The 26,720-nt window shown below is 42.5% G+C and overlaps 1 protein-coding gene across 2 annotated transcripts in view; it reads right to left on the bottom strand.

The window, feature by feature from the left end:
* Nucleotides 1-26,720, bottom strand: part of LOC115150827 (protein NDRG3) — a 66,088-nt gene that overhangs the window by 23,318 nt on the left and 16,050 nt on the right. For both annotated transcript variants that reach the window (XM_029694542.1, XM_029694543.1), the window contains exons 2-3: nucleotides 11,822-11,893; nucleotides 10,267-10,299 (exon numbers count right to left, since the gene is read on the bottom strand). In XM_029694542.1, coding sequence (XP_029550402.1) covers nucleotides 10,267-10,299; nucleotides 11,822-11,878 — 90 coding nt within the window. In that variant the 5' untranslated portion in view covers nucleotides 11,879-11,893. The remainder of the gene's footprint in view (nucleotides 1-10,266; nucleotides 10,300-11,821; nucleotides 11,894-26,720) is intronic.

Raw genomic sequence — 26,720 nt, 5'->3', positions numbered from 1 at the left:
TGTGTCTGTGTGTGTGAAGGGTATGTATTTACTTATTGAGCTCGATAACCTATTGATTCGTCATGTTCTCTTCTCTATTACCTGCAGGAAGCAGCTGGCCCGGGCGGGCGGAGTTTCCACCAGGGGACCAATGGAACGTACATAGAATGTGTCGAGTGGGCGGAGCAGCACACTCCCTGTGTGTTCTATTGGTCCTACAGTGTGAACTCCGCCTACCTACAGGGAGCGCCAGGCGAGCTGGGTGGAACGCACTACCTAGTGTTTCTACATGAATGATTCCCACTACTGCCCCACAGGGGGGTGCCACATACCCACACATACATATATACATATATACATACCCACACACACATACATATATACATACCCATACATACATACATACATCCACACATACACACATACATACATACATACATACATACATCCACACATACATCCATCCACACATACATCCATCCACACATACATCCATCCACACATCCATCCATCCACCCATCCATCCATCCATCCATCCATCCATCCACACACACCCATCCATCCATCCATCCATCCATCCATCCATCCATCCATCCATACATACATACATACATATACACTGTACAAACACAGTTGACCGGTCTAATGATGATGATGCGTGCATCTCTGGAATAAATGACCCCACTTGAATATGAACATCTGCTCTCTCATGCACACATCTTTTTACTGATAAAACACCACCATTTTTATTCAGGCATACATTTATTACTACGGTCTGCTTTTGTCCAATTCCACAGTGTTTTAGAATGCAATCACGGAGACTCAGCGTGACTGTTTTGAAGTCTCTCAGGCACCACAGTGACAGTGACACAGCCATACTGCCACCTCTCCCTCCCTGTGAGTCATACAGACACTGCCGTCTCAGCACCAACCACCCCCCCCCAAGGAGACAAACAGATGGACGGACGCTCAGAGGAGGAAGTGGAGGACAGGGACAGTCACAGGGGACACAGGTATTTCGTCTGCACTGTTTTCACCACAACTACATTTACCAACCTGAATTCCATTTTAATATCAGCCTTTTTTTAAATATAACATAGACAAGCCTTCTGTATTGTACACGCAGGGTTGGGGAGTAACTAATCACAAAAAAACAGTAACTGTAATCCGTTACCAGCTAAAATATTGTAATCAGATTACAGATACTTTTGAAAAACTAGATGATTATTTCGAGGATTACTTTAAAAATCATAAAGGATGTTTTCTCATTGACATTGAAATCAGCATTGAAAAAAAAGACGCAAGTTTAAGTTTGTTCCACCTGAGCGAGTCTGACCACAAGTCAGAGACCACTATGATGTCACACCAAATGGGTTTGATGGATCGCGGGGAAAGAGCCGGAATAGGCTTCTGTGGGCTACAGTCCAAGCTGTGTCTTCCAATGATGCGACTGCTGTCGGCATCCAAAGATTATCCAACTTGAATAAACGCTTGGAGGTAAGGATGACAGCAGTGGTGTAGTCTACGGTGATATGGATAAAAAGAGAAAAGTGGGGCTTTTATTGCTCAAACTAATTCATGCGGAAACTTTATTATTTTATTTTTTTTATTCATAGGCCTAATGGACACATGCTCAGACTCGCACACTTTTGATTGACTTAAAGGCTAAATCTTTAGTTGCTACATCCATTTTTGGATTTATAAATATATATCCATTGATTCTTGAAGAATGTAACTTATACATGCCTCATGAGCTCAGTTCAACTGCTACACTCCATGAGAACCCAAAATATTAACTTGTTTTTCTCCAATGTTTGTAAACATTGTAAATGTAAACAAACACGGTTTAGCTTCATAACATGGTTAAAATAATAATGTTGATATCATGGATGGTCAGTCCTTCCATCCATAGCTCTGTCTATTAATCTGAGCGTGGTTACATTTTTCCAAGCCCATCCCTCAGCTTTTTACCAAAACAGAGGCGGGGTGACCGTTTTGCTTTTGTTTCATCTGTGGATTTGCCCTTTAAACAGCTGCATATTATCAATATATCACAGTGTCAACAACAAAAAGGTAAACAATAGGCCTATAGCAAATGCAGTATATGGCATTCATTTTTCACAAGTAAATAGCACTTTTCAGTAGTGCTCAAAGCATGCCATTCCATGAGCGCAGCATTTATTTTATACTCCAATCAATGAGCCCAATCAGTTCTCCATGACAACAAATCATAAACAACAGAGTTGGGCTGGCTAATAAGTCCTTAGTTTTGAGGTCCTGCTCAGGAAAAACAATGTGGCTAATCTATATTTCCATATTTCCAAGTCCTATTCTTGAAGATCAAGAGGTATAACATTTATTGGAATGACTGGAATTCTGATACATTTTTACATTAAAAACCAAAATCTAATTTAATTGTATTATTATATGTAGTAGAAAGCGATAGGTTAGAAGAAGCCTACATAACCAACCCATAAAGTAAAATGTAACACCCATATATGGCCAGCTATATAAACTTTAACATTGATTTATCCTGCAATAGATGTTGTTCAATTGTAAAATATATTTTTGGTCTTCTTCTAATGCCTCTTAAGGGGAAAGTAACTTAAAAGTAACTGAATGTAATCAGATTACATTACTGAATTTGGTTAATCCCAAAATTACTGATTACAATTTTGGGCAGGTAACTAGTAACAATTTAGAAAGTAACCTACCCAGCCCTGTGTACTGGCACATCACACTAAAGTCCAGCTCCTCTGCTCTGTACCATCAGACAGGCTTACAGCGCCCTCTCCTGGGCTAAATGAGATCAGCAAAACACAGGGGACCTCAACAATGACTTGCAATCCCAGTTTGACGCTTTACCAACACATTTCACCCACTGAAGGGGAAGAGAGAGGACACTGCATTTCCTGGAGGAGGACAAGGTCAAGCCAAAGTTATTGTCAGGTTCTTTACATTCATTCTAGTCTACACTGAACAAAAATAAATGCAACGTAAAGTGTTTGTCCCATGTTTCATGAGCTGAAATAAAATATCCCATATGCACAAAAAGCTTATTTCTCCAAGATTTTATGCACGCATTTGTTTACATCCCTGTTAGTGAGTGTTTCTCCTTTGCCAAGATAATCCATCCACCTGACAGGTTTGGCATATCAACAAGCTGATTAAAACTTCTTATGGATGGGTGGCAGTATTGAGTAGCTTGGATGAAGAATGTGCCCAGAGTAAACTGCCTGCTACTCAGTCCCAGAAGCTAAGATATGCATTTTATTAGTAGATTTTGGATAGAAAACACCCTGAAGTTTCTAAAACTGTTTGAATGATGTCTGAGTATAACAGAACTCATATGGCAGGCAAAAACCTGAGAAAAAATCCAACCAGGAAGTGGGAAATCTGAGGTTTGTAGTTTGTCAAGTGATTGCCTATCCAGTATACAGTGTCTGTGGGGTCATTTTGCACTTCCTAAGGCTTCCACTAGATGTCAAAAGTCTTTAGAATGTTGTTTCATGCTTCTACTGTGAATGGGAAGAGAATAAGAGCCATTGGAATCAGATGACTGAGAAAATGACATGAGCTCAGTGGCGCGCGCTCCCGTGAGAGTTAGCTGTGTTCCTTTTCATTTCTGAAGACAAAGGAATCGTCCGGTTGGAATATTATGGAAGATTTATGATAAAAACATCCTAAAGATTGATTCTATACATCGTTTGACATGTTTCTACGAACTGTAATATAACTTTTTTGACTATTCGTCTGAACTGCGCGAGCACAGTGCATTTGGATTACTCGACGGAACGCGCAAACAAAAAGGAGGTATTTGGACATAAAGGATGGACTTTATCGAACAAAACAAACATTTATTGTTGAACTGGGATTCCTGGGAGTGCATTCTGATGAAGATCATCAAAGGTAAGTGAATATTTATAATGGTATTTGTGAGTTCTGTTGACTCAAAAATGGCGGGTATCTGTTTGGCTTGTTTTGATATCTGAGCGTTGTACTCAGATTATTGCAAAGTTTGCTTCGCCGTAAAGCTTTTTTGAAATCTGACACAGCGGTTGCATTAAGGAGAAGTGTATCTTTAATTCTGTGCATAACACTTGTATATTTTATCAAAGTTTATGATAAGTATTTCTGTAAATTGATGTGGCTCTCTGCAAAGTCATCGGAAGTTTTGGAGGCAAAACATTACTGAACATAATGCACCAATGTAAACTGAGATTTTTGGATATAAATATGAACTTTATCGAACAAAACATACATGTATTGTTATCACATGAAGTCCGATGAGTGTCATCTGATGAAGATCATCAAAGGTTAGTGATTCATTTTATCTCTATTTCTGCTTTTTGTGACTCCTCTCTTTGGTTGGAAAATGGCTGTATGTTTTTTGTGTGACTAGGTGCTGACCTAACATAATCGTTTGGTGTGCTTTCGCTGTAAAGCCTTTTTGAAATCAGACACTGTGGTTGGATTAATGAGAATCCTATCTTTAAAATGGTGTATAATACTTGTACGTTTGAGAAATTTTAATTGACATTTTTGCTGTTTTGAATTTGGCTCTCTGCACTTTCACTGGCTGTTATATCGATCCCGTGATTCAGAGGGGTTGGGTTAAATGCGGAAGACACATTTCAATTGAAGGAATTCAGTTGTACAACTGACTTGGTATCCCCCCTTTCCAATGTCATTTTAGGGAATTTGGTAGTGCGTCCAACCGGCCTCACAACCGCAGGCCATGTGTATGGCGTTGTCCGAGCAAGTGGTTTGCTGATGTCAACGTTGTGAACAGAGTGCCCATGGTGGCAGTGGGATTATGGCATGGGCAGGCATAAGCTACGGACAACAAACACAATTGCATTTTATCGATGGCAATTTGAATACACAGAGATACCGTGACGAGATCCTGAGGCCCATTGTCGTGTCATTCATCTGCCGCCATCACCTCATGTTTCACCATGATAATGCACAGCCCCATGTTGCAAGGCTTTCTGTACACAATTCCCAGAAGTTGGAAATGTCCCAGTTCTACCATGGCCTGCATACCCACCAGACCTTTCAACCATTGAGGTGTACGACAGCTGGAACACATGTACGACAGATTGTTCCAGTTCCCGCCTATATCCAGGAACTTCGCACAGCCATTGAAGAGGAGTGGGACAACATTCCCCAGGCCACAATCAACAGCCTGATCAACTCTATGCAGAGGAGATGTGTCACGCTGCATGAGGTCACACCAGATACTGACTGGTTTTCTGATCCACGACCCTACCTTAAAAAAATAAGTTATCTGTGACCAGCAGATGCATATCAGTATTCTCAGTCATGTGAAATCCATAGATTAGGGCCTAATGCATTTCTTTCAATTGACTGATTTCCTTCTATAAACTGTTAACGCAGTAAAATCTTTGAAGTTGTCACATGTTGCGTTTCTATTTTTGCTCAGTATATTTACTGTACATAGGAGAACAATACATCTGAAATGGATTAGGCCTACACCATTATCTTTGCAAGGAGAACTAAATTGTGATGTTGAACAGAGCTAAGCATCCCATTACTCGCGCCTTCGTATTACTGCAGCTGCCAAAGCAGGTCTCCTGGGACTGCACTCATTTAGCATCACTTCACACGTTTCCATTTTGAAAGCATAGCCATTTCTAGCTCCATCATTTTGTTCAGAATTCCTGCAACAGTGTAAATGTACATGTGTGACACATCTAGTGGATACCTCCCTGTGATGTAAGACAAGGCAGCATCCCTGTGGAGAATGAAGATTGACACCACACCCTTTGGCCCAGTCTCCCCCTCCCATCCACACACACACACACACACTGTCTCTGGGTGATGACGTCACAGCAGTGCTGCAGTGGACCGACTAATGGGAGCTTCTGTAATAATGACGCTGGCTAGATGTAAACACTGCGGGTTGTCTGTTGGATGTGGCAAAAGTGAAGACAATACTGTATGTCCGAATGTGTGTGTATGAGTGTATGCATGAAGGGTGGATGGGTGCACAGACAGGACCACCTGGAGAAGGAGAGACAGGACCACCTGGAGAAGGAGAGCATGCACCAGCCCTGCTCCATTGAGCATGCTTACTCTCCTACCTGCAGTAGATACAGTGCATTTGGAAAGTATTCAGACCCCTTGACTTTCACATTTTGTTACGTTACAGCCTTATACTAAAATTGATTAAATTGGGGGGGGGCAATCAAATTACACACAATACCCTATAATGACAAAGCAAAAACAGTGTTTGTTTAAAAAAAAATTGTTGCAAATATCCCATTTACATAAGTATTCAGACCCTTTACCCAGTACTTTGTTGAAGCACCTTTGGCAGCGATTACAGCCTTGAGTCTTCTTGGGTATGACGCTACAATCTTGGAACACCTGTATTTGGGGAGTTTTTCCCATTCTTCTCTGCACATCCTCTCAGGCTCTGTCAGGTTGGATGGGGAGCATCGCTGCACATATATTTTAGGGTCTCTTCAGAGATGTTCGATCGGGTTCAAGTCCAGGCTCTGGCTGGGCCACTCCTGCATTGTCTTGGCTGTGTGCTTAGGGTTATTGTCCTGTTGGAAGGTGAACCTTCACCCCAGTTTAAGGTCCTGAGCACTCTGGAGCAGGATTTCATCAAGGACCTCTGTACTTTGCTCTGTTAAACTTTTCCTCGATCCTGACTAGCCACCCAGTCCCTGCCACTGAAAAACATCCCCACAGCATGATGCTGCCACCACCATGCTTCACCGTAGGGATGGTGCAAGGTTTCCTCCAAAAATGATGCTTGGCATTCAGGCCAAAGAGTTCAATCTTGGTTTCATCAGACCAGAGAATCTTGTTTCTCATGGTCTGAGTCCTTTAGGTGCCTTTTGGCAAACTTCAAGCAGGGTGTCATGTGCCTTTTACTGAGAAATGGCTTTCATCTGGCCACTCTATCATAAAAGCCTGATTGGTGGATTGCTGCAGAGATGGTTGTCTTTCTGGAAGGTTCTCCCATCTCCACAGAGGAACTCTCGAGCTCTGTCAGAGTGACCATCGGGTTCTTGGTCACCTCCCTGACCAAGGCCCTTCTCCACCGATTGCTCCATTTGGCCAGGCGGCCAGCTCTAGGAAGAGTCTTTTTAAGAATGATGGAGGCCATTGTGTTCTTGGGGACCTTCAATGCTGCAGAAATGTTTTGATACACTTCCCCAGATCTGTGCCTCGACACAATCCTGTCGTCTCGGAGCTCTACGGACAATTCCTTTTGACCTCATGGCTTGGTTTTTACTCTGACATGCACTGTCAACTGTGGAACCTTATATAGACAGGTGTGTGCCTTTCCAAATCATGTCCAATCAGTTGAATTTACCACAGGTGGACTCCCATCAAGTTGTAGAAACATCTCAAGGATGATCAATGGAAACAGGATGCACCCGAGCTCAATTTTGAGTCTCAAAGCAAAGGGTCTGAATACTTATGTATTTAAGGAATTTAAAAAAAGATATATTATAAATTTGCAAAAATGTCAAAAAAATCTGTTTTTGATTTGTCATTATGGGGTATTGTGTGTAGATACATTAAAACAATTTTTTTTTAGAATAAGGCTGTAATGTAACAAAATGTGGAAAAAGTCAAGGGGTCTGAATACTTTCCAAATGCACCAGGAGGTGATACAGGGAACAGGCAAGACTGCAGCAGGCTGAGAGAGCCAGTGTTAGTTAACCCTTTACAGCCTGAGAGGCAGCATCCAAACAGTTGAAAAGCCAACCATCATCTGTATGTATTTTGTACTGTGTTTACACAGACCACAGTCCACTTTCAGCAGATACATACCAAAATAATTCAGATCCATTTCTGACTGTATGTATGTATGTATGTATGTATGTATGTATGTATGTATGTATGTATGTATGCATGTATGTATGTATGTATGTATGTATGTATGTATGTATGTATGTATGTAGGCTAATAATAACTACGGCTGGGAATTGCCAGGGACCTCATGATACGATATTATCATGATACTTAGGTGCCGATACGATATGAATTGCAATGAAATGAATTCTATATGTATCGCGATTCGATACTATGATTTTACTGCAATTCAATATTCCAAACCAGATGTCTGATCAGTAATGGACATTAAAGCGCTGAAAACAAATTGGCTCCCTAATTAAAAAGAATATGGAGCACAAGCTATGAAGGAAAAATACTGGCGTTTTGGTGCAAATACAGCCAACTAACGCAGGTCAAAACAATACATTGTTCAAAAAAATAATATCCCGATATGAAACTGTATCAATCCCCCCATCACTAATAATTATCCTGTCTGGCAGTTCTATTTGCATGTTTGAAATGTATTTAGACATCACACAATATCATACAATATCACAGAAACCAGTCCTCCTCTTCTTCCCACTCAGTGTTACATGGCAGTGAAGCAGTGATTCGATGTGTAATGGAGACCGAAAGGCATTCATTGGCTGTTGTCTTGATCCTCGGGGGCCTTAGGCTGGTGTGGTTTAACGAATCACGACTCAGTATTATCCCATGAAAGGTTTGTCCACAGAACAGGGCCGTGCAACAACTTAACACACCAGAATCTACACAAGTGCAAAGCATCAAAATCAAACCTTAATCATGGAATAAAACGTCACGTGTTCAATTGTACATTGATAGAGAACCATACCAGAGCAGACAGACAGATACAACTCCAGAACCAAAACGGCTCCCGTGACCCACCCCATGATGAACCCCATCTCAAGTCTATCACAGTTTAACCAGAATGCTATAGGTGGGTTAGCTGACAACGTCATGAAAACGATGTGCGCACTTCCATGGGGCAGAAGTGAGCGTGTTGTTGTGATTCTGGATGGCCAGATAGCGAGCAACAATGACAAGAAACTGCCATGTGGGGGAACAGTAAGTGGCTAGTTTCAGTTCGTTTCATCTTGTTCTTGAAACCATGTCTTGTTTTGGGGTGTTTTGACAAACATTTGCTATAGCTCGCTGACCAACAACTGTAACAATGTATCTGAGAGACAAGTGCTCACTGTGCAAATTGATTTATATTTTCAATAAACATTGGAGACGAAATATAGTTTATTACATGTTGTCAACAAAGCCAACCCCATCTGTTTTCCCCCATAGTTGCACATGCATCGGTTTTGTTGCTAAACAACCAAGCCGTCAATACTACGAAGCAAACTAGATCTACTCATGCTTTTATAAAGCTAGTCAGCTTCAGTTAGCTTCACATTCCAGCTCAGGCTTCATCCATATTACAAAAGGTAGATATTGATCATGCACCCGCTCCTTACTTGAGCTCGAGCTAGGCTTGTAACTGCATGTTCATATCGCCCATGGCTAGTCCAAGGAGATGAAGGCACAATCTTTGCGAGAGGGAGGGAATCTGATTTCATTGGTCCTCAACTCCCGGCTTAGAAACTTCATTCAAGATAAATGGAGTTAGCCTGCCCCGGAGCAGGTTCGTTCTGAAGGATACGTTACCATAGAAATGTACCTGGCTAAAAGGTGAGCCACTTTTGTGGTACCGGTTATCCCGAGATGAACTAAGAGTTGACCAAAGTAACCCCACTAATTCCTCAAACGTGATTCGTAGTACACCCCACTGAGCCTTGTATGGCTGGAGGCCCACTATGAATGCCGGGCTGTCCCGCGCTCTCCGTGGCTCGGCCTCAACTCCCCCATCAGCAGACTCACACACAGCACAGGAGCTGAGGAGCGGGGACATACCTCTGAGCTTAAGGCCAGTGGGAGGGTGACCCAAAGGTCACTACTAATGCTGCTGTTTGCTGTGTACACACCAACAAATAAACAAGCTGAGACAGTCTCACAAGCAACATGTTTTCCACCACTTGGCTTGTGAAATTTGCATCAGTAGATAGATGCGGCCCTTAGCCAATGATACAGGGTCAGATATCCCCCCCCCCCTCTCATGGTGATTGTTAGGATTGGAGATAGGGGAATCTGATCCAAGATCTGTGTTTAAACGTATACTACCACAAACTCTGCATCACCATTCCACCTGCAGACTCTTCGTTGTGAGAAAGGAACCCCAGTTAAATCCAGGGCAAACTAAATGCAGTAGTAGGAGGATCAGAATGAGGCCATGTCCCCAAACCATCACTTGCTACCTGAGCAGAACACCTTCCCTCTGTTTGGCTCAATTAACAGGAACTGAGAGGAGAGCCCTTTCAAAGCTCTCCTGGCCTGAATCACATCACTGAAATAGATCAGTACAAAACAGCATCCGTTTCATATCGAACTGGAGACACTCACCTGGCAGTCAAAGTCCTGGAAGTTACGGGAATTCTGAGAGAAAAGAGGAAAGAAAGGTATGTTAATGAGGTGTTGGATGTTGTTAAATAAAATATTTTCTTAGGCAAGTCGGTTAAGAACAAATTCTTATTTACAATGACGCCCTACACCGGCCAAGCCCTAACCACGCTGGGCCAATTGTGCGCCGCCCAATGGGACTCCAAATCACGGCCAGTTGTGATACAGCCTGGAATCGAACCAGGGTCTGTAGTGATGCCTCTAGCACTGAAATGCAGTGCCTTAGACCGCTGTGCCACTCGGGAGCCCTACGGTATTTTAGAAAACACGACTATGGGAGTTCCAGTATACATGCACTGGCTAATTGACAGACGAAATATGCCATCCCATCCATCTCCCTCACCTATAACCATACCGTCTGTATGTCCTCACGTCTATCCTGCAGGCTCCTGTGAGTGTCTGCTTGGTTCTTAATGAGGTGGCCTGGCCACTAGATGGAGTGAGAGGTCAGCCATAAACCCATTCATTCAAATGAGCTCATGATTCTGCCTTACTTCCTTCAACCGGTCCACAGCCAAGATACTGTATATACTTGACAAGATGGTCTTGTCTCTACCCTAACAATGGGAGTTGTTGTCCCAAAGGAGGGAAGGCAGGTGGTCTGCTTAACGTGGACTGATAATGACGGGAGTAAACCCTCGCACTTCTCCTCTTCCTCTCTTTCCACAGCCAGCCCACTTCACCAGCACCACCGTCAGGTGATAAATGGCCTGTTCAGCCCATGATGCATAGCGCAGCACCCTCTGCCTCCACCCATACATCAACGTATTTCCTGTGAAGCAGAGAGTCTACAGGGCTCTACACTGACCTTTGTTTTACAAGAAGGATGTATGCGCCTGAGTTTAAAAAAAAGTAGATGTACACAAAGAAATTTAGGAGCACAATGCAAAATATTTGGGGTAATAAAGCTAGAATGTGTCATTTTTCTAGGCGTACTGGTGCTCCTAAATGAAAATTCCAGGTCGCACTGGAACTGTCTGGAACAGAATAGTCCCCTCTGGGTTTAAAAGCGGTCCATTTACACAGATGGGCTGACTTCCTTCTCCGAGGCAGGCTCGGAGCTCATGCCCTCCCTGATGCTGCAGTGTAGACTGAGGTCCTGGAGGAACCGTGGGAAGAAAGCCTTGATCTGCTGGAGGTTTCTTCCCTCTCACCTGAATCTTTCAAGCTCACAAAAAAAAGAGCAGAGTTTATGCTAGCTTCCCCTTTCATCTTTCCCCCTTTCCTCCATCTCGCTCTCTATCCTCTGTTTCTCTCTCTTGAGCTTAACTCCATCCCTTGCTTTCTGTTCTTCTATTGACTCTTCCCTCACTACAGTGAAGCTGAGATGGTAAATAATTCACTTTGATGAACAGCGTTCTGGAGTGGGGAGAGAGGCACTGTTCACGCTGGAGACAAATACTGAATAAGTCTCCGTGTGTCATGTATAGGCAACATTCTGCACATCTGTCTGTGTATGTATAAATCTCCCATGCAAGTGGTCATCTCATCCTCTCACCTTATTGGTCAGCAGGGGCTTGATCTCAGTCAACTGCACGTCCTGTAGCTCATCCATCTTCCTGTCTTGTCACTACGCCACACAGAGAGAGAGACAGACAGACAGAGAGGAGACAAGAGACAGACAGGTGAATTTCTTGTCTTCCTCTCTATGTGAGCTATACATGGCATACATAGCAAATCTTCAGAAATTAGAGCTGCACAATTATAGCACATGCAAATAATAGTCTTTGTATGATGGTATGTGTCAATGCAAACACAAAGAAGATCTGAGAGACTCCCTGCTGCGTCAATAAGATGTTCAGATTCATGTCAGCTTCTCGCTATTAGTTAACATGGGAGCAGTTAGTAGCTACACATCAGGATGATTGATCTGTTTATGTGGGATGAGAGAGGCAGGCATTCCTCCCCTGGGACTCTCCCGAACAGACCTGAGCTGTGTCGCCATGACACACATGATGAGGATGATGAGGATGATGATGGAGCAAGGTGATTCTATCCTTTCATAGTTTACACCCAGGGACCAGACAGGCAGGAAGAAAGGCAAGCAGGGGTACCGCACAAGTCCCTCCTCATTTGTTTTCCCCTTGAGGCCTCAGTTTGTCCTGGCAAATAATTACACGGAGAGAGACGCCGCCCGGGCGGCACGCCATCACCCCCACCAGAGCCAGCCCCTTTTACCCCACCGCCGCCTGCTCAAGGTGAGGACCTTAATGGTGTTCTGTTACCTGGCTCTCTGAGAGATAAGATCATGTTACGGATAACAGGAGATATCATCTAGAGGCCTTCTCTTAGGTCAATGCCTCTAACAACAGATTTAAATAAAACTGAGCCCATCTTGTAACTAACTCTCACCTATATTTTTTATATACTCATATTAAGAAGCTCAATTAACAGAAAAATTGCTCTAAAAATGTACAGTACAAATACAGTGAAGGCTGGTCTTCAAAAGAAAAGGCCATGGGTATTGGATTGACAACAGCCAATGGGAGTTCTAGTACTACAATCACTTCCTGTGTCAGGGCCCGCCTCTGACAACCTTGAGCTGAGGTAGCATTTAACCTTCAGGGTGGGTTGGTGATTTGCTTGGACTGCCTGGAACTCAACCAACCAGAACAGCGCCACTCCACAGATGACGTCATCCCAGTTTGAGTCAGCAGGAACCATTAGGCTGTTCTTAGACCTGCTATAGTGCATGACCAGTGTAAATAGCCTCCGTCTGATGAGTGAAATATAATATACATAACATATCCCCGTGGCAAGACTTCACTGCCTTCCTGAAACAGACTGGACGTTCCATCACATAAAAGTAAGCAAAACGGTAGCTTATGCCTGCACATCAAGCGTCGACGGTACTTAGCAGGGTGAAAATATGCCCAGCAATCCTGTTGACAAATCCAGCTCAAAGGAACTAAATAATTATTTTGACAAGAAGCTAGAAAAAAGAAAAACAGATATTCTGCATGCTTGAGCGGATTGAGCGTATTGGCCGGATCAATCCAACACTTCCTCTGGCTGACACAGAAAGTGGGCCGGTAGCAAAGGCCAACTGTAATCATAGCCTTCTAATCAGCTAACGCGGCCCCCAGGGGGCAGGGGCAGGCTTATACCCTAATGTCAGACAGACAGGTTCATTTCACACCTCAACTCCTTTGACCCGTACTGGGTTACCTGACAAACAAACCTCAATTGCTCTTGGGAATTCCATGGTAAATGGAATTACACTGAGACCCAGATTTTTCACGATAAAAATGTATAATAAACAAAAAACATTAATTTAAACGTTTAACAAACCACAGAACTCCATGCACAATGACTACTTTTAACAATTTCCACTGAATATTTGATAAAAACACATTTACAGGAAGTACTGTGCAGATACAAAGTTTGGTAACAGAATAACAGGGATATTTTACTTTAATTCTGTTACCAAACTTCGCATTTGCACAGTTTTTCCCAGTAAATGTTTTTTTTGTTTTTACTGTGTAAATTGTTCGAAGTAGTCATTGTGCAGAGAGTTGTATGGTTTGTTAAACTTTTGTTTGGCATAATTCAGTTACCGTGGAATTGCCCTCTCTCATTTGGGGGGGGGGGGGGGGGGGGGTTGATAAATCCCTAAGAGCTACCCCACAATAGGAAGTGGTATTATATTTTATTGTACTGTATATGTTCTATGGCCCGACCCTGTCCCACGTTAACTATAAGAACACCAGGTCACGACTAGGCACCTCCGTCTCCAACAGATTCACATTCTACTGTACGCAGTGTGCTGCGGTTGCCATAGAAACAAAGCCAGCGATGTTTATTCTAAGCTAGGAGCCCCTTGGGGCAAATGAGAGCCAAAGAGACAAGGGGAAGAGATAGCCTATAATGGGATGAACAGATCGGGGCAGTGTAGGTCTGGAGAGAAACGCTAAATCATCTAACTCCTTCCCTGTGGTCACATTCATCCACAGTGCCATGTAAGACACTTCAAATACAGTCATTCAGAGATTATTCAGGCAATGAGAGTTAAGAGGAGATAGCCGAGAGGACAGATGGATAGACAAGGCATGCGTTTGCTCTCTGTGGAACATATTTGACTGTGAGTTCATTAGAGAGATGGTCACATTTGGTTTAAATGCCTCTTTTATCAGACTATTATAAGAACATGCCAAGTGCATGGATAAATATGGAGGACGGGGGAAGGGGGAAGGGGAAATGGCGGAAACAGCTAAAACAGTATAATGAGGTGCATAATTGTCTGGAAATCCACAGCCACAAAACTGAAGAAAGCTCAGTCTTCACCGCAGCTACCAGGCAATATACTACTAAAGTCCTGGCAATATACTACTTAATAGGAATTTAAGAGTTAAAATAGTCCTATTTTAAAATGTCTGACTGTGTATTCCTCGTCTTCCATCCTGTGTGACTGAAACTCCACTGGTCTAAAGGAGGACCCACCGTTGATGTCCTGCCCTCTGACCTGGGCTAGCTGGGGGTCAGAGGTGTTATTAGCTTTAGCCTCGTGCTGAGACACGCGCCAGCGCGAAACAAAAGGGAGTCCTGTAGCTGCCTTGTCAGCAGCCGGTGCTGAATGATCGATGGAGGACGCATTCACACTCCTCCCCCTCTCCATCTATCTATCTTCATCTCACCTTGAAGAGCAGTGCAGTCTGGGAGAGGCTCCAATGATGGATCACATTTTTCTGAGAACCTAGTCATGATGCTGACTCTGAGGTAGCCTTCCTTAAAACGCCATAATGGTGGCCCTGAATTATTCCCCTACATGTTGCCATGGTGACCTTATTTCTACCTACCTAGACACCACCATGGTCACCCTAATTTGACTTACCGTATTGTCACAATGGTGACCCTGAGTTAACCAACCTGCCTGTATGTTACCATGGTCACCCTGATTTGACCTACCTTAAGGCCCCCTGTGGCTGAAGGATCTACTGCGAGAGCAGGGCCCTGACAACAAGCTGAAATAAGAGGGACTGTCGGTTTTCTGCCTGTCCCGTTTCATTTTTGGCCAAATAACTTTAATGACAGTCCCAATTAAAGAACAGAGAATCCTATGTGTGTGGGGAAGGTGTTTTGGATTGGTAGTCAGGCATAAAAAAAAAAGAGGAAAACAAGCCAAACCAAATTCCTGGGATGCGCACGCTGCCTTCCCAGCCAACAATTGATACCAGATCCCATGCCTGCTTTCTTTTATGTGACTCAATGGTCCTGTCATGGCCACCTTCTGAAAAGGTACAAACCAGGAACATCTCACTATAAACATCTGCCCTGGCTGCTCCACATCGGTGCCCTCCTCCACACTGTTAGAGTGCTTAGTCTGTGTATAACTTAAAGTTGGTGCATTCATGTTAAGGTGGCTAGATGAGATAACCACACATATTTTATCTTCATATCTAAACAGACACTCTTATCCAGAGCGACTTACATGGTTAAATTCCTCGCTCTAGGGCACGTCGACAGATTTTTGCCCTAGACAGCTCGGGATTCGAACCAGGAACCTTTTGGTTACTGGACCAACCTCTTAACCACTAGGCTACCACCCAGCCCACAGTCATCCTTAAAACCTTTCCTCAATAAAGCAGTTATCAGCCAAGTTAGTGCTAGCGATAAAAGACAAATGCAAGTGTCAGTGCAAGAAAGGCGTAATCCATCCCAGAGTATAATTCTGTGAAATGAAGAGATTTTCCCTCGTTCTCTGACCAAAAGTAGCAGCCTGGGTTAGCGTGTTAGGAATAATCTGGAACTGAGCCCACATAATGCCAAGCACTTCTCTGGATCTTTGAAGGATTAACAGCCAAATACACAATACATTGTTCATTTATAATGACTTCAATGTCTAAACCTGTCACTTTCATTTTGGAAAACACAACCACTCTCAGAGATTTAATTTCCTGACCCTCCTACAAGCAATAACTCAAAACACAGTCACCGGTGTGTGTGTGTGTGTCAGAACTGGTCGAGGTTCAGTTCATTATCAGAGCCCTCACTGGCACACAGCCGTCACTGCGCTTATCTGTCTGCCAAAAGGGGAGCCTCATCCCCCTCTCTAAAGTCACTAAGGACTGGGCAACCCTGTCGTATTCAAACAAAACACAGGGGCACACACGTGCTCTGTCAAGTCGCTCTCTTTTGGAACATCCGCTGCAAGACATCTCTCATTATTCTTAGAGGGCTTTTAAAGAATTGCATTATACCTTGCGGGGGCACTTTATCTGCTAATGTACTTATGAGATTAAAAAAGGCATTTCTCATATTGATTTAAGACCTCGTATCAGTTGGCATCATCAGCAGGTTTCCAATACACCCCCCCCCCCAACATGCATGCGCACAAATCATTGTCACAAATTGTAAGGGATGCTAATTTTACTACACTAAAAAAACCTGTTCAGCAGTCTACTTTGAGAGAGTCACTGTCGAGCACTCTTTTTTTCCACTGCAAATAGCAAACTGGAAAACTCCATTTAAACATGAAATTAAAGGAAGTATATGCCTAAACCATAAATACTGCATCATGACGTAGATCCTGAGTGTCATTGAGAGCCAATTGTATGAGGGCAATTCCACGATAACAGAATCACGCCGAGACTCACTTTAAAATGTATTTCAAAACCAACAAACCATACAACTCTATCCACAATGACCACTGTGAACAATTGACTCAGTAATGAATAAATAAAAAACATTTTCTGGTAACAGAATTACGGTAAAATCTCCCTTTTACTCTGTTACCAAACAGAAGCACAGTTCTTCCTGTACATGTGTTTTCATCAAATATTCAGTGGAGATTGTTAAAAGGAGTCATTATGCATAGGGTTCTATGAAATCTATGGTTTTTGTTTGGTATACATATTAAAGTGAAAAAGTCTGAGTGTAATTCCATTACCATGGAATTGCCCATGAGTAAGTCTCTCTATGTTCTCAGTGTGTAGCCTACACCCTCAGCCTCCCGACTCAGGAACGTCTATTTTGGTGTTCATGTATAAGTCATGTGGTGGACTGAGCACTACACTGCACTTATAGAGTGATGTGATTTGATTCTGCAGTGTCTTATGCTCTCTCCGAGGCCAGAAAAGCAATGATACCCCTGTTACATCAAGGGGGTTGATTATAGAGCATGAAGATGGCACAGAACCTCTGACTCAACACAAGCGGTGGAAAAAAACGCTCTACTTGTATGCACTGTTCTCATGACGTTACACCCACAGATTGAAATAGAACAAAACGACTCAACCAGGTAAACAACCTGGAGGTGTATCTGACGTTCCAAAGGGTTATTAAACAGTTTAAACATTAGAGAATGGAGACGCTGCCCTTCCATTCTGACAATGGCAACTGGCACGCATTATCATTATTGGTAAATCAATACGACCCAACACAGCCCTCGCAAAACGCACAGGGGCAACTTAAAGAAAATATACTACAGATCAGAATGACAATAGATGAATGACTCCCAATAAATCTGCTACAATCTATAACATTGTCCAGGACACTACCAGTGCTGCTACTCCTGCTATAAATAGGGCTGAATGGACCGGCTGACGTGTCTGTTCGAAGTGCTGCTAATAGAATCTCGACTGTCTGTGCCTGAATGCCCCACTCCACCCTGTTCGCAGGCTGCCCCGCCAAGGAGCTGGTAGGGATGGTCTGTTGGGGATTCCTATCACTGCTTACTTGTTCAGACAGGAGTGGAGAGGCAGGACAGAGGGAGGAGGGAGAGCCAGAGGTAAAGAGAAGGGTAGAGAGAGAGAGAGAGAGAGCACGAGAGCAGATGAGGCGGGGTTCAGGTCAGAGGCGTGCCACGGTGAACCTTACTCCAGATAACAGGTTTACAGGATCCAGGGGTCTGGTGTGTCTACACTACAGGGCAGAACACTGGCTCAAAGATGGATGACAGAACCACAAGGTCATCGGTACATGTTAGTGTGACAACGAAACAGCAAGGCTCACACTCAGAGATAACCAAGACACTGTCACACACCCATTCTCTCTGCGAGATGATTAAATAGAAAACAATGCAAGGTGGTATTCTTGATTCAACACAGGCGTATGAGAGTATCTCCATGCGGATCGCAGGTAGGTGGGTTGGGTCTAGGTCAGTCTGTAGAAATGTATGGATCTGTGGTGAGCAGCCTGTTGGTCAAACCAAATAGGGTTCAGCCTTTCTCCTGATAGAGCCATCACACGGCCATGGCTGACTGTCACTGTGACAGATCATGACAACTCAATCTGAGACAGACAGGAGGTGGACCCTCCCAGAACAGCACTGGCGCCGTCGCTCCTCTCCTGGTCGCCAACAAAAGGGGGCAGTCACCCCCCTCCATGCAGCCCTACCGGTGACGCCATGACGACCAAATGACCTTTTCATGATAATATACATATAACCGCTCATCAGACCAACCCAAACAATTTAGCAACCACAGCTGGGTTCAACAGTGTAAAATGTCCTCAGTATTGTTGAGGCAAAACCCTGAAAGCTGACCATTCAAATATCTCCAAAGGTCTAAGGTCTAGATCATTTAAGACAAAGTACACTAACAGGAACTAAAAACACTATGTGAGATAAGAATGCCTTCTTGAGCACAGATCTTTTCTGTACATACACTACCCACAGACGGGAAATTCCATGGCAACGGCATTACGCCTTGACTCAGACCTTTTACTTAAAATATATGCCAAACAAAAACCATTGATTTCAAAAGTTCAACAAACCATATAACTCTATGCACAAGGACTACTTTGAACATTTTACACAGAACATTTCACAAAAACACATTTACTGGAAGAACTGGGCCAATTCAAAGTTTGGTAACAGAATTACAGTAAAATCTCCCATCCATTTTTTTGATGTGATCACATTTTCCCCAAACTCTTAAATATCTGCTGTGAATTAAGATGAAAAGATGTCTGCAGAGAGAATGGGCTGTCCTCTATGAAATATTTAGGTTATAGAACTACAGTAGGTGAAGTGGATTTACATCCAGTTACATAATTATATCATGGCTCCCTGATATGTACTATACAGAAATGCATCATTTGGGATATTTTTTATTTATTTTTTATTTCACCTTTATTTAACCAGGTAGGCAAGCTGAGAACAAGTTCTCATTTACAATTGCGACCTGGCCAAGATAAAGCAAAGCAGTTCGACAACATACAACAACACAGAGTTACACATGGAGTAAAACAAACATACAGTCAATAATACAGTAGAAAAATAAGGATATTTACAATGTGAGCAAATGAGGTGAGATGGGAGTTAAAGGCAAAAAAAGGCCATAGTGGCAAAGTAAATACAATATAGCAAGTAAAACACTGGAATGGTAGATTTGTAGTAGAAGAAAGTGCAAAGTAGAAATAGAGATAATGGGGTGCAAAGGAGCAAAATAAATAAATAAATAAATACAGTAGGGGAAGAGGTAGTTGTTTGGGCTAAATTATAGATGGGCTATGTACAGGTGCAGTGATCTGTGAGCTGCTCTAACAGCTGGTGCTTAAAGCTAGTGAGGGAGATAGTGTTTCTAGTTTCAGAGATTTTTGTAGTTCGTTCCAGTCATTGGCAGCAGAGAACTGGAAGGAGAGGCGGCCGAAGGAGGAATTGGCTTTGGGGGTGACCAGAGAGATATACCTGCTGGAGCGCGTGCTACAGGTTGGTGCTGCTATGGTGACCAGCGAGCTGAGATAAGGGGGGACTTTACCTAGCAGGGTCTTGTAGATGACCTGGAGCCAGTGGGTTTGGCGACGATTATGAAGCGAGGTCCAGCCAACGAGAGCGTACAGGTTGCAGTGGTGGGTAGTATATGGGGCTTTGGTGACAAAACGGATGGCACTGTGATAGACTGCATCCAGTTTGTTGAGTAGGGTATTGGAGGCTATTTTGTAAATGACGTCGCAGAAGTCGAGGATCGGTAGGATGGTCAGTTTTACGAGGGTATGTTTGGCAGCATGAGTGAAGGATGCTTTGTTGCGAAATAGGAAGCCAATTCTTGATTTAACTTTGGATTGGAGATGTTTGATGTGAAGGAGAGTTTACATGCAATATCCTTCCTTTGCATATTTGGGTATTATTATACACATTGGTTATTATTGTAATGAACTCCGCCCCCAGACAAGACCACATTTGGTTGGTCCAGATCAGATCAAATCTGAAACAATCACAGAAGTGTATGTTTCACAAGTTTGGACATCCCAGTACAGCTCAGCAGTAAAGTACTCTACAGTACTTTTCTTTTCTGTTTTATACTGTGCTGAACTCTACTGTAGTACAGTAATGTACAGTGGTGTCCAAACTTGTGAAACATAGAGGTCTATGATTTGGTCCAGCCAGGGTGGATTGAACAAATTTCAACTACTTTTCACCATCCATGGACGTTGGTGTCGGTCAGTGCTCAGTGGGTGAGGATGCTTGTTACAGTAAATAGAAAGAGGGTAAGTGAGCCCCCCCCCCCCCCCCCCCCCCCCCCCCCGAGTGTCGCAGCAGTCTAAGGCACTGCGCCACTCGATCCCAGCCTGTGTCACAGCTGGCTAGAACTAATTGGTAGGTCTACCTTTACTTGTTACTTTGTGAACTTTCATTATCCTCCCCCTCATGAGGTAGAGAAATTAGATAATATATATGGGGTTTTGGTAAGGGAATTACAAGGCACAATGCAATGTTTCTTAAGCTTACAGAATATCTCCAAAACTAAATATGAGTGTTGATATTAGTTGGCAGGAGTCTTTACTTCAACACTGTTTTTGATGTATTTCTGATACCTTAAGTTTTCTGGTTGATGTTGTCCAAGACTCCTTTTCCAAGATTGGACCAGAAATCAAAGCATTTCCTTAAATCAACATTTTTAGGATGTTAAATGGTTGAAAAATGTATATATGCCTTAATTTCTAAATAAAATATACTCTTAGCTTTCATTTGACATGCTCCTATGAACTTCACATGGGTCCTTTTACATGGAAATGCCCAGATATATCCTGTGGTCTACATACATTCCACAGACAGCAGGGTCACGACTCACTGGGGAGCTGCTGCTCAAGCACAGGCCCAATCTCACTGAGTGCCATTCACTTAGTAAATGAGTGTTTGATGTTTGTTTGTTATGTTCCTCTTGTTCTCAGTTTAGCTGCACTCACAGAAACAGCCCTAGGAGGAGTTCAATTCACTGGGGCGTCATATTTGCTTCTCTGCAATTACAACTGGTTGGGTATTACATTTTCTGGGCCTGTTAAAAGAAGCCAAGGACAAAATCCTTATACTCTTTACCCTGTCTATAACCTTCCATCGTTTGACTCCCTACGGGGGGGGGGGGGGGGGGGGGGAGCCTGACCACAATCATCGATTGGTTGCTGAAGTGTTTTGTTGAACGGACCACAGATCAGCAAAGGCCTCCCAAGTGGTGCTTTAGCTACAGAACATGAGAAATCTCTATATGTAACCCACAAAAGCTGAGACACACAGGCAAAAGTATCACAATAACAGACGGACAAAACACTTATGAACAAGTAAACGGAAAAATATATAAAACAAAATGTAATAGATGAAGTAGAAAAAAAATGAACACAACAGAAGAGCAGTCTTCCCATGAAGAGGAAAAATAATGAGGACTATACATCCATCCATTAGTGTCCAATCCATAGATCTTAAATCGGTCAGAAATATACAGTAAATGCAGTCACTGGACACTCTCCCAGACACCTTAACACCTTGTTGAGAATATCCAACAGCGTAGATACCCAGATGTCGACTGAGGAAAGTATCTGGTCTGGTGTAGGGCTATAGCTGTCACAAAATTGTCAGCTGGTGATTGTCAAGCAAATAACTGTCTCACGGTAATTGACCGTTAATTAACATAAACACATTTAGCATCTCTTGGCTTCAACACATGATGAAGACCTTTGGAACGTGTACATTCTTAAAAAGTCTAATAAATCCATGTAATATATCCTACACCTTCACAATAAATTCATTATTTATTTTAGACAGGTCTAAAGAAACATGACATGAAGAAAATATAGTCTATTTCAGAAGAACAGAACCGCATACTCTGAGTTCTCCTAATGTTAGGTCCTGATCTGCCTATGCCAAATGGCTATAGCTACCCTAGTTCAATTAGCAGGCAAGATTTGCTTAGAAGTCCATGGCATTATTTTATAGTATGAAGAATACAATTGAACAAAGCTGGGAAAAAAATGGAATGGATATTTTCTCCAAACGATTTGAGGGAATGCGCACATACGGCTATTCTGTGTTGATCGGTTAACAAAAAAATAGATATAACTATATGCTTAGAGTTATTAATGTAACTTTAGTTGTTCTACAAACGTTGGGGTATATGTTTGGATTTTTAATACATTGTAAGGCTGCATGATGCGACTCTAATGATGATTTTTTTTTGCTTTAAAGGCACGAGCTCTGCTTACAGGCTAACTACACCGCTCGCGTCGCGTGCGCGAGCATTGCAAAATAAATGTAGAAATCTGTGTTATTCAATTATTGCGTGCGCCAACGAGCGTCTGCGTTGCCAAGGGCTAAAATAGAAGTCAGTTCTATTTCTGACTCAGATCGCGCTGCAAGTCCTGCCTCTTCCATCTCCTCATTGGTTTATAGAAGCAGGTACCCACGTGCCATCTCCTCATTGGTTATATCCACGTGGGTGACTGAAAGACGAACGAGGTCAGTGGCGTAGTTGCCAATCTCAATATAAAGTCAAGAGAAGAAAAAGCCTGGAATGAGGAGAGATGACTAGAAACGATTTGGTTTACCGTTTTATGTGTGGATTAATTGTCGGAGTAGAGGACCTTGTGCATTTCAGGTAAAATAACAACTTAATGTTTATATCCCAGGACAAATTAGTTAGCAACAGCAAGCTAGCTAAATAGAACAAATTAGCTAGCAAGTGCAAGCTAGCTAGCTAAATTGCCATACATGTTTAATGCTTTTAGACCTGTCTCCAAGTTAATATAATTGGTTCACAGTTTGTTTTGATATTTTAACCTGTATGTTGTGATCGCGTTTGGTGTGGGGGGACAAAATACATTTATGCATGATGGTGCACGCACGCAGACGGTTTGGGTTCCGTGTTTGTTTTTTTGCGCAGGCTGTACACAATACATCAGTCACTCATTCACAATTTGACAAGCACTTGATAATGCCTAGAATTTCCCGGCGGTATCCCCTTTGTGTGGGCGTAAAGCACCCTAAAAAAATCCATGCCTTTTGCGGCCAGTGGCCGTTGTGCCCTTCTCCCTGAGTGCTTAGCGCTCTGAATCACCTCTCACTCACATGGCCCTCCATCACGTGATCGGGTCTTTCTCTACAAGTGAAGACAGACACATCTGGTACACAACTCAGTGCATCCTTATCCAATTCCTTCGAGTATATTGAAGATATTGGAAGAACTGTCCACATTTACTTGTTGTCAGCCAACAAGATGAGTAGGCCTAACAAACAGTAAAAGCACTAACCTATGTCAATCTACTATCCCCCATAGTACAAAAGTTGACCTATTCTGTGCAAGAAATAAATATTCCAAACATAGTCTGGATCCCAAATTAATACAACCACAAGCATCCCCCCCAACAAAATATGCAATGTGGCTGACGCAACAAATAAGAACATTTAGCTTAAAATGTTGATAAACTATCATGCACACATGGTAGTAGGCTTTAAGCAAGGAAAACACCATTAACAAAAGGGACCGCAAATGCAACTATGCATGTAATGCTTTTACTATAAAAGGTGCATTTTTACTGGTGAAAATGATCTTCCCCAAACTTGAAACTCACACGCTGCTTATGTATGCCAGTTAGGCTCTACACCCCTTGTAAAGCGGATTAATGCGCGAATATGACTCGAAAAAGGTCGCAAAAAAATCAACATTGTTTCTTATGCTGGGCATCATTCACAAGTGATAATATATAATTAACTAGTCATAGACTGATATTGTCACCCATCAGACTATTCTTGATTTAATCTTGTATTTACATATACTAAATAATATATGTGTGAAATTTGTTTTGATTTAGAATGGACCACTATGCAGTGGGAAAAGATATGTCATCTATGCACTTAAATTGCGAATGGAGGACGCTTTTTGCATGGTTCACTTTCATGCCAGCCAGGTAGGCTATACTCCTGTTGTAAATATAAGCAATGAAAAGTTGAGAAATAAATATAGTAGGTCTAGCCTATCGAAAGCTGATGGGGTCCTCCTCTTTTTTTAATAGAGCCAATCACTGTGTTTTCTCAAGCAATTGCGTAGCCTATAGAAATGTTGCGCAACATGAGATCATGGGCTCTCACGAAGTGTTTGATTGGATTTTCTATAACATTTGCTTTTGATGTCAGAGTGTTTAGAGGGACCATGGAGTGAAGAGTACCAGGCAGTTAGCAAGTTTGGTCATTAGTAGCCTACCAGCAGCAGCATCACAGCTTGGAGAAGCCTAATTACCGTGGAATTTGACTGCCTTTATGACTTGTGACTGTCGGTGTGGCGGTAGTCAACGGCCCTAGTCTGGCGTCTCCTAATAGTTCACTGCAGCACAGGTGCGTGTGAGTATTATGTATTATATGTGTGTGTACGTGTCGTGCATGCATGTGTGTGTCTGTATGTGTGTGACTGTGAATATGAACCCGGGCAGCAGTGAAGGACAGCACAGGGCATCCAGAGGGCTGGCTTGGACTCTATCCATCTTCCTGGATCAACAAGCCGGCCACCTGTGCTCCCTCTCTCACCACCTGCTGCTGCTGCTACTGCTGACGCTGATAAATCGAGAGAGAGAGAGCTCCCAGAGGTGTGATCCAAGAGATTGGCTTTGTGAGGAAAGGATACCCCAGAGCTTCATATGACTATGGATGAGACTGTACAGAGGTTCAGAGAGGTTTACTATGTCCAGTTTGTTAGGCTAGAGTACAGTAGTGGAGTATAGGCCTAACTAGTATGAGTGTTATTACAGTGTAGTAAAACTGACCATTTAAGTATAGGCCCAGGTTTTGAATAAGTGTAAAGGGGATCTTCAAGTGAATAAAAGAACAGCAGTCACAGATATTGTCAATCATAAAACATTTTGGTTTAATTACAAGTTGCAACAGTGAGACACCTCCAGCATAGAAAGACAGAATGTCTCCCTGTTGCAACTTGTAATTAAACCAAAATTATTGATGATTGACTATATCCGCGACTGCCCCTCTCTTTTGTTCACCTGGAAATCCCCTTTACAGTTTGGCGACAAGGATAGGATGCTAAGGTTTTCAGCTAAGTTCGTTGAGCATCAGAATCAGCTCCCTGGAGGTGAGTCAATTGTTTGCACTCCTCTTTGAGGAGCTTCTGTGGTTTCTCTCCAAGAGATCGTCTTCGACTGGTATCCAAAGATTACCACTGGATTTCGGGAATCTTTTGGAACAGTAGAACACAGTTACTAAAACACATTCCAAAATGGAGAAAGGATGGTGGGATGTGAACGGCATCCTGAATATAATGTTGAATAGTCCCCTTTGGTAAATGGATATAAAGACAGGTTAGTTGACAACATCCCGGTATTGATGCACGTGCAACGCAAAAGGCTAAAAGTCGTGAGTTGTTTCGATTGAAAGCCAACCCAGTCTGTCTTGCCCCAAAGTTGGTCACGACCCACCAGTCTATACTCATGTATATTTGTCTTTGATGTTTGTTGACTAGGCTAATACAATAGAGGCTTAACAGAATATTGATTTAGGGACATATAGTATATGCCTATGTTTTTTTCCCCCTTAAAACAAAAACCATGTACTTCAAAAGTTTAACAAACCATACTACTCCATGCACAACGACTGCTTTTAACAATTTCCACTGAAAAATGTACAAAAACTAAATTTAGTGGAAGAACTGTGCAGATGCAAACGTTGGTAACAGAATTACGGCAAAATATCTCAGGTTTATGTGACCACATTTCCTAAAAACATAAATATCTGTTCCGAATTAAAGATGCACTATGCAGAAATCACTCTGACATTGCCTTTTTTTATATTTTACCTTTTATTTAACTAGGCAAATCAGTTAAGATCAAATTCTTATTTTCAATGACAGCCTAGGAACAGTGGGTTAACTGCCTTGTTCAGGGGCAGAACGACAGATTTTTACCTTGTCAGCTCGGGGATCCAATCTTGCAACCTTTCGGTTACAAGTCAAACGCTCTAACCACTAGGAAACCTGCTGCCCCAATTGCAAAAATTCGAATAGTTTGCCTAATTTTAGTTTATGTGACCAAACAAGCAAGTACAGTATAGTCTGATAATCATTGATCCATCTAAACCGCTGTGAAATATACAATACCAGTCAAAAGTTTGGACACACCTACTCATTGAAGGGTTTTTCTTTATTTTTACTATTTTCTACATTGTAGAATAATAGTGAAGACATCAAATC

Source organism: Salmo trutta, chromosome 16, assembly GCF_901001165.1.
Source record: "Salmo trutta chromosome 16, fSalTru1.1, whole genome shotgun sequence".
NCBI lineage: Eukaryota > Metazoa > Chordata > Actinopteri > Salmoniformes > Salmonidae > Salmo > Salmo trutta.
This window is presented reverse-complemented; position numbering and strand designations above follow the sequence as displayed.